The sequence below is a fragment of the Tauraco erythrolophus genome, chromosome Z (assembly GCF_009769465.1).
Source record: "Tauraco erythrolophus isolate bTauEry1 chromosome Z, bTauEry1.pri, whole genome shotgun sequence".
In the NCBI taxonomy this organism is placed as follows: domain Eukaryota; kingdom Metazoa; phylum Chordata; class Aves; order Musophagiformes; family Musophagidae; genus Tauraco; species Tauraco erythrolophus.
This window is the reverse complement of record NC_141496.1, coordinates 51745457-51755244: the sequence shown is the minus strand read 5'-3', so window position 1 is coordinate 51755244 and position 9788 is coordinate 51745457. Positions and strand designations below refer to the sequence as shown.

Genomic DNA, 9788 nt, shown 5'->3' with positions numbered 1-9788 from the left:
ACTTCTCTCCCCCTATTACTAAGTTTTACAATAAATACCTCTGAATTTGAAAAGCGTAATTCATAATGACAGAGATAGTCACAGTTTGGAGACAAGCGATCTGAACAGCCACTACACCCAAGTCTCAAGCTTGCTTTCTGAGGGCACTTCATTCTGCATTCAGAATACAAGAAATGTGGGAAATACTTAACTTGCAGAATATTGAGACAAGTAACTATTAGTGATATAGGGACTTTCTGACAATAGAAAAACAGAAGGTGAGGGGAAATATAGGAAAAAGAGATTAGTTAAGACATCATGAAGGCTTAATTACTAATTCAAATTACTAATGTTACACAGTCGCCTTAAAATTGTATCTGTGCATGATTTATCAAGGACTACCTAAAAGTAGTACGGATAATACTACAGTTAAATTGCTAGGACCACATGAAAAGGTTTCTTCCCAGAGAATTTCACTGGCAGAGAAATTGAACTGAATAGGAAATTAAACCTAATGTGGGAAACCAACATGAGGTGTTGTCTCAGACACCTTAAGTACCAAAGAGTCTCAGCTACTGTTTAATAATATTTCATCTACAGTTCCAAAAAAAGCCTAGAGTTAGGAAAAACGGCTTTCAGTGATTCATTTACACATGCTGGCATCCTGATGAGCATCACCTAAAAGGCAAGTCCTATAGAGATGAAGTATTGCAAATTAGTTGCCTGACTTCTGCAGCTAAAGCATGATTCAAGATGACCTCTTCTTTTTAACAACAGCTAGTGCAAAACACTGATGTTATATATATACACACACATCTATATGTGTTAAAGGTTGGGTTTTTTTTGTCGTTAGGAAGCATTAAAAACATTTAAATTTATCATCAAGAGCTTTATCATTTACGGCCCGCAGCTTATTTCCATTTCAAATCCTAAGCAGCAGTTAAGGGGACATTGGTGAAATAGGAGAAAGAATTCAAAAGGCACATAGTTCTCATGAGGGTGATGAATATAAGCAGATAAGCATTGTGGAAAGCCTCTGAATATCTGCAACGCAAGGGAAGTCCTAGAAGGTCAAGAGTAAATATCATTTCCACCATCTCTATTAATCGAGTATCCCATCTTTCTCTGATTGGTTTTAGTTTTGAACAGATACGAAGAGGGCAATTATGTTTTCAACAGCATTTATAAAATAGTGTTATTTGATGCTTATTAAATGTAATACAAACAATAAACACAAAGTTTCTTTTTTCTTCCTTGAGAAATACATTAAAATTCCTCGGATTGGATCAGATTTTCTGCTTCAGAAGTAATTTATCTTTCCCTTTTTCTCTCTCAAACGCTCTCAAAAGGCACCAATGATAGTTATGACAGATGAAACAGAGAATGTGATGTGATTCCAAGTTTATCCTATGGGGTATGTCTTAACATTCAACTCAAAGGAAAAGAACGCTTGGTTTACATCAAATCCAAATTTCTGAAGTAACACAGGACCCTCTCAGACTAGTCCTGAAATGTGTTATCCTTGACACAATAGTATTGTATTTTCATATGTAGTAATAACTGCATTGGGTTTTGCAGAAGAAAACCTCACAGAAATTCTTAAATATCCCAATGATATTTTTATTATTAATTTATAGAGACTTGTACATCAGGTAGAGCTTAAGAGTATATTATAAAAAACAATCACTACCCCCCTTTATTTCTTTTAAATCATGGAAGAGTTTAAGAGCTGAGCAACTTACACAGAGCTGATAGCACTTAAGATTTTCTGAGGTCTTGACAATACTAAATATCTCATAAATTTAATTCTTGAAGTAGAGAATCACAAACGTCACCAGACACAGTGGCCCTATTTAAGTATCCTTGTTTATCTTTCCAGGGTGCCATTCTTTATCACATTACCTGATACACTCACATTTACAGTTCTGAGCTGCCTGATCTCCTCAGCCCATTCTGTACTTCTCCCAACCCACACAGCAACTGCAGAGACCCTTTTTCCCAAAACAAAGTCAGAACATCAGGGAAAGTCTATCAGACTGTGTATCTTCTCAATATCTGTATATTAACAGAAGTCATCACATCTTCAGTAAAGGCAGCTTTTCCTTCAGAATAGCAATGAACAGCTTTTGTGAAGAATCTGAATAGCCAATACGTTCAACACAATACCCCTGTATAATTCCTTCAGAGATCAAACTACAACGTTAATGCTTGCTACAACAGTACTTATATATATATACAGTCGATTGGCTCCATGAATAGGAAATAACATGATTTATTGCAAAGAGCAGATTTCAGACAAACAGCTATTTAGAAGTCCAGTTTGTTACAATTTTATTTAAAGAAAACAAGAGTTTAATGTTTTCATGCAACATTTGCACTTAAGTCTTAAATAATCATGACAAACAGCAGGAGTAGTTAAGGAATGCACTAATAGACCTTAGTGAATATACAAAAAAACTCAGCATTGTAGGTTATACAAAGTAAAGAACATCTTAAATACTTTCTCAAAATACTGCAGCAGCCGAGACACGGTGATATGCCTTACAAGGGCATAGGAATGTAATTTAGGAATCACAGGGGAACTACCCATTTCCTTTAATTTCACAAACAAGACAAAAGCAACATTCAACTCCACACACTGATTTTTCAAATTATGTCTATACAGTACCTTGAGTTTTATCCAAATAGTACAAGTTAGACATGTTGTTTATTTAGTAAACAATTATGCAGTAAATCTCTGTTACATTTCTTTCTTGGTTTTACCTGGAGTAGCCATGTTATTTAAAAGAGGGCAGGTTTGGCACTTTTATACTGATGTCACCAATATTAATATTTCTTGGGATCTCTGGAAGATTCATATTCTTTACAGCTGAAACAGCCCGGGCTGGAGCTCCTGCTAAACCAGCCTGTGTATAAAGTGAGGAAAAATGCAAGTCAGGCAAAGTTGGTCATAAGAAGATTCACTAGCAATATACACAGACAACTAACTTTTCAAGTATTTCCATGGTTACACAATTAGAAAGACCAGATGGTAATTGTGTTTGGAATGAAATGGGTTATTTGGAAATATTAAACCAGAAAGAGAAAACAGTTCACACATTCCTTTTTATATGGTAAAACATGTAATGTCAACTTGATGGAAAAGTATGCAGGGAGGAATAGGAGGCTTATCCAAGCATGTGTAATGTGTAGGTTATAGAACAGACAATCTTAAGATATTTAAAGTCCAACGTGCTTTCTTTGTCTCTTACCTATTCTAAAAGTTCACATGGTTCATAGTTGACTAACATTGGCTACAGGTTCCGAACACATAACCTCAAAGTAACAAGTTATGAATGTCCCCTGAACCATATTACTTATCTAAATGAATATATATATATACACATATATATATATATATATATATATCAAGTATTTCAAGTGGCTTAGCCTAAAAAGAAAAGGATAAACACCTTGCATTTGTGGGTGATAAAGAGCATGCAGAGAGATCATTTCCATAGACCAACTGGAGTAATCTGTTATCTCAGAGTATCTAATTACATGCTAACTTATCTGCAGCCCACAGGCACACTGGAACATTATGTAATAACTGGGTTATGTCAAATTAAACATTTAAGTACCTATTTTGTATTAAAGTCCTCTACTGTACGTAGTCTCCCTCCATTTAAAGTCAGAGCCTTTCTGCATAAATATGAGTACAATATAGAGTAAGTTCATTACTGAGTTCCATTCAGTTCTGCCTTTTATCTAAAGTAACTGCCAAGTTTACACACTAGGGTATACTACTCAAATGCTAACAAAGATGATTTACTGCTCGAGGTCTGAAGACATACAGAACATGACCTTTCCCTATTGCTTCTGAAGAACAGCTCTTCAAAGAAGGACTGTTATTTTAAGGACTATTAAAAAAAGACCAATAATTAAGTTGTTACTGTATTTGAAGCTGGATAAAAAAGGTACTATTTATTTTAAGAACGGAAATGTTTCTCCTAAAAGTTCAGATTCTCTATGTGTATTTAGAATTAACTGTGTGATTTTACATCAGGCTCGCCACAAAAGTGTAGAAATCATTTTTTGTGCTTGCTGGGAAACAAAAAAAGCCTGGAAGATTTTAAAAATAAAGCTGTTATTTGCGGAAAAAGACACCATTTCAGATTCTTGATTTTCACTGAAATTCATTGCAATTACAGAGTATAATTAGACTGATGAGTATACCTGACTTCCACGGTGTCCACATGCACTATTGCACAAAAGGAGACAGACACCTCATATACTCAGATAACACCACAAGTTTTTGAAGGCTGTCCAATAAAATATTTTTCCCCTTTTATTACTCTAAGAAATGAATGTAAAATTTCCACTTAAAATCCTACCTACTGTTCTCCTCATCCCTCCAAAAACATAACCCATAGTCAAAATCGATTAATTTTCTGATTTTGAACTAACCCTTTTATATCATGTGGAAAGGCTAAAGCATCATAAATCCCTAGATTTTAGTCACAGGAAGATTCTCGGTGCCAGAACAGAGACCAGGAAGCCATGCGTCATCTGTTATAACATTCTCCCTGCCAAACACTCACATATGAGACATGCCAAAATTGAGAAAGGCATGTGAGGGTAGAGAAGAAATCTCGGGAAATCTTAACTCTCTAATGCAACCAAATAATTTGGTCTCACTTTGGCCCTGACTTAAGCCATATTATCAGTTCTCAGAAGTACAGACTGAGTAAAATTAAAAAGGTGCAAAAAAGTATTTTCAAAGCCTCCTTTTTCTTGGTTTCCCTTAACATCACCAAGTCTATCAGGTCATTCACTTCAGAGGCTGTTTCAATTTCAACGTCTTCATGCAGCGGAAAATCTGGACTTAACATTAGTAGCCTTAAGAAATGCAAGTATCCAAAATCTGTATCCCTGAATCTGCAATATCTTCAAGGAGCAGTATCAGACGCTGCAATTTCTTGCTACTTATGGAAAAACAGCGCAGAAGATAAGAAGCTACTTGACACTGTCCTTTCATATTTAAGAACCTGGAAATACTAAATTGAAATCAAGAGATAACTACCATTGAAGTTTTATCAGATAAAACAATAAATGCATTTCCTTTTTATTTGGTTCTATCCTTTAAATTCTATATTCACTAACTGAAGAAATATTCTTTAAGCAAAACCAACAGTGGGACAATGTAAACTGTTTTCCATAGAGAAGATGAAAACACTAATAAAAGAGTAACAAAAGCAATGAATTATACAATTTGTAACTGAAACAATGGGAAACCAGAAAAATATTGTTAAGTGATGGACATGGTCCACACAAACAGGCATGGCTGGCAATTCAAAAGAGAGATGCCTTCTAGGTGACTAGGATGGAGATTCCTTACCCTAATTTAATGAAAGTTAATTATTCTTAATGGACAAATAAGATTTAGTGTAACTGGTCATTATTTTTACCTACCTGCAACTATGCTCTTTACACAGACTTACAGTCCCTGCCTCCCGCCCCAATGGCATAGGATACAATGGAGACACAATTGAGAATTATTTAAAACACCACGATTGACATGATCATTGCCCTTCCACCCCCCTATGCAGTCACGACTTCCAACAGCCACATTTCATGAGGACCACTCTGGATCAGGAGCAGTGAAGATCTCTGACAAAAGTACTATGAATTTCAGATTACCTCTTTTTTTGCCAGCGAGATTGTCTTTCACTATCATATGCCGGAGCAGAGATTTTTCAAACTATCACATTCTCTTCTCCTGTAATTCTCTACATTAAGTGGGTTTGTAATTCAACGTGTACATAATGAGTAGCTGAATGTTATGTATCACAATTAATGTTGACCCTATCAAGCACAATACAGTTATACAGTACTTCTAAGAAAGAGCAAACAGTTCATAAAAAGTGTCTAACGGATAAAATGACTGAAAAGTACTTCAACTCCAAACTGGGTAACTAATACATTATGTCAAATGCTATTATATCCGAATGCCTTAGCACTCCTATTTAACGTGTCAAACAGTGAACTGTAGTATGCAGTCCTTCCATTTATTTATCATTTCTCTTACAGAAAGTGAACTGTATTTACAAACACAAAGGTACTACAAGAAGTGTGTCCATCCCAGTGTGCGTTTATGCAGTTTTATAGAGGTACCTGATCAAAAGAGCCATCACTGTAACATTGAACTGCCCATGTTTCAACTGCCTTTTTTATCAAATAATTCAGCAGGTAAGTTGGTGAGGTGCAAAGAAAAAACTGTTTCACTTGAAAAAAAAAGAAAACACGTAGCAAGCTTTAAACATGCAGTGAACGATGAATTGTCTGTCACAGCAAGCAAATGACTTAAGCAAGTGAAAATGAAACTTCTTAAGGCATATTAATGAAATTTCTGAAATACAGTACGAATTGCATTCAGCTGGTATTACAGTAAGCCAATACACCATATTTTTGCCACAGCTGCTTTGCATTTCCAATTTTATTTGTTATTGAAGGTTGTGCGTTAATGTTGGAATGCTTTATATTCAAATTTTAGGTTCGGTTACCGCAAAAAATGCTTGTAAACATGTTCATACAATTCCAGAGTGAAAGAGCAATGCCACATATGCAAAACAATAATTCTGTTCTAAAGACTGAAATAGACATATTTAATAACAGAACTTTTATTCTACTGGTCCTAGTTTATCAAGTGAGATACATGAGTTGTTTACTTAGGTCATTATTTATCACTATAGGAATCACTTTTCTTCATTCTTATCATCATCCTTTCTCATAATGTCCCACTGATAACTTTATATGAAAGTGATCCCAGAAACATTGTTTTACTCTTTAAAAAGAAATTAAGATTTGGAAAAAGTATTACACATCACAAATGTAGTCAATATGCATATACAAATACATATTTTTAAAAATACTTAAACCACCATCCCAAACAACTCTACACAGAGCTAGCTATCACTAAAATGAACATAAAAATATACAGCCTACTGGAAAACAAAATAATGAAGGCTAACGCTTTGCAAAATAAGCCACCTTTTTCCAGATATTTCAGAGGTACTAGGACCTCTCCGCTGCTGGTGTTTCATACCAGTGCTTCTTTCCAGAACAAGTATGACTTCAAAGCAGCAGGGTTATGAAATCATGAAAGGATGCAATACATAATATAAAGGAATGATCATGTCCCCTGCTTATGAAGTTAAATAAATGAACATAATCAGAGAAAAAACAAAATGAAGTCTGCAAGTATATCAAAATGAGGCCAAACAGATAAGAAGACTTAAGACGTACTCTTAGAAATTTTAAGCACTTGAATCACAAAGAGAGTAATGGATGGGAATGATTAATTATTTGTTTGTTTGTTTTTCATTGCCAGACCCAAAAATGAAAACAGAACATGTGTGAGCAGAACAGAGAAAAAGAAAAGTAGCTTTGCACAAATAAAAAAAAAACAAAAAACAACACAACAAATGAATCTGAAATCAAACTCCCTACTGTTACAAGGAAATACAGATCATATATTACAGGTGTTGACATACTAGGCAGAGAAAGGTCATTTGATTGATTTTCTTCATATGCTGTTGCATACTTTAAATTTAGGTAAAATGTTTCATACTACCCAAAACCATTTTTAGTTAATGCTTTACAAATGCTAGTACATCCAATTATAGAATTATATTTATTAAATCTTAAAGGTACTATATTACTTTATCCTAGAAAGATAATTTAGAAAGTAAAGAGCAAAGCTATTAATAAATTAAATAAACTTCATCTGCTTAAGATTCCAGCTATTTAAAATACCTGCAGTTTGAGTATACAGATACTTAAAATGAGTGGAAATGAATTTTGAAGTACTGCAATTAACATTGACATTCAAACTGTTGAGCTGAACTAAATGTTTCAAACAGCAAATGATGGGGGACAATGACCATAAACTGACTTCAAACATACATTTTCCTCCTCCTTTTTTAGTTCCTTGTTAATATTCATGTCCAGTGACTGCAGTTACGAGATATCTTAAAGCAAAATCCAGTGATTCAGATTGCAAGGGCAATGCTGACAGCCCTTCTCATTTTATGTTTCATACACTTAAGGTTGAAAGATAACTGTGTTATTTCTACATCACCGTTACAAATTGGATTGATGAATAGTTTTATACACACAGAATAAAACTGAGTTTGTTGGTTTCTTCATTTTGGTAGGTTTTAAAAGTTTTATTCACCTGAAACTTATTCTGAAACTTCTCTCTGCAAGCAGGTAAAAGAACTTTGTTTTCACTTGGAAATACTAAATGGTGAAGCAAAAGAGTTCACACTACCTATTTTAGATTACCAGGTACAAAATTCTCCCAATAAGGAAGGTATTTCTATTACATCATTGTATCATATTTTATCTGTGTGTTCCATTTTTATTCAGATTAGTTTTGTAAGGTTTTTTGTTAATATTTATACAAATTCATATTTGTTATTTAAACAATGATACAAAGAAAAGTTAAATTCCAAAATGCAGAAAGAGAAATAAAAAAAAATATGATGTCAATGGAAAGCTAGTAAAATACACTATAGCCAATAAAAAGATGAGGGAACTACAAGAAGAAACTAGCACAAAAAGTAGGCTACAAGGACTAGTATGGGTATTTTTACACATAATTTTTGAGTCTGGCCTACATAATTTATGGTCTTTGACATCATTTTGCTTTCCCTTTTTGTTAAAAGTATATTTTTTCTAAAAGTCAGCAATACCTTTGTCTACCTGTCCTGTCTGGGAGACTGAAAGATAAAGGTCTGTAAGAGAGAAGAATGGAAAGAGCTAGAAAAGATCAGGAGGTTCGGAAAAAATGAGGTCCAACTTAAAAGTCTAAATCACACGCAGTTGAACACTCCAAATAGAGAAGAGGTAGCCCAGGTTTATCTACATTACTTCCAGAGGCTCTGGATAAAATCCCAATGTCCCCTCTCCCAAAAAATCCCTCCCTTAACCACAATGATCCTTTGACTTTATGAGGATTGACCAGAAATCCATTCACAGATAAACACTAAACTGAAAGGTAGGGAAATGCATTAAAGATAACATTTCTCAGGGTAGAAATAGAATTTCCTTCGTAGCCCATCCAAGCAATGTTAAGAGCTGAATCAGAAATCAAAGCTAGGGAGTCCCTCATAGTGATTTAAATAGTTAATCTCTTTTGAAAGCATTAACAAATTATTTGAGTTGGTAACTTTGCTCAAATATTTGTGAATTTGATCAACACATTCAATCTTTTTCAATAAATTCTAACTGAAAGCCTGTTTAGAAACCTAACACATAGCTGAACAAATACCTGACATCAAATGGCTAAACTTTTCATATTACGAGAATCCAGGTGGGCACAATACAAAATTTAAAGTATTTCTGAAAACGTTGCTCAATTACAATTTTATAATCTTCATCATTTCAGTTATAAAAGGAAAGGGAATTTAACCTTAAAGCAGCTGTTTTATGGATGCAAGAACTATGATGGAGGTATAACAAGCCAAACGGAGAGTGCTGTGGCATAGGTGGCGGTCCTATGAACTACAGACTATACCAATAACAATTTATACATTTGAAAACGATCATTTATTTTTAATTAAAGAAAACTAAGAAGATCCACTAGTTTTGATTTCTTAGTGACCAGCATTCAAAAATGTTATTAAGTTATTACTGATTTTTATTTACATGAACTGGATTTGCATATATCTTGAAAATACATGTTCAGGAAAGACATGTTGAAAGATCTACAATCTTGATCAAAAAGACAAAAGGAAAAGAAATAGCAATCAGGAAATTTCTGTGGA

At 34.1% G+C, this 9788-nt stretch overlaps 1 protein-coding gene across 9 annotated transcripts in view; it reads right to left on the bottom strand.

Moving 5' to 3' along the window:
• Nucleotides 1–1579: 1579 nt before the first annotated feature.
• AP3S1 (adaptor related protein complex 3 subunit sigma 1) overlaps nt 1580–9788 on the bottom strand; it is a 35120-nt gene continuing 26911 nt past the window's right edge. For 6 of the 9 annotated variants that reach the window (XM_086628782.1, XM_086628784.1, XM_086628787.1 and 3 more), the window contains one exon: nt 1580–2885. In XM_086628782.1, coding sequence (XP_086484908.1) covers nt 2757–2885 — 129 coding nt within the window. In that variant the 3' untranslated portion in view covers nt 1580–2756. Of the gene's footprint in view, nt 2906–6993; nt 7009–8642; nt 8757–9788 lie in introns of those variants that run through there. The other 3 variants (XM_086628786.1, XM_086628789.1, XM_086628783.1) reach the window with 2 other exon arrangements.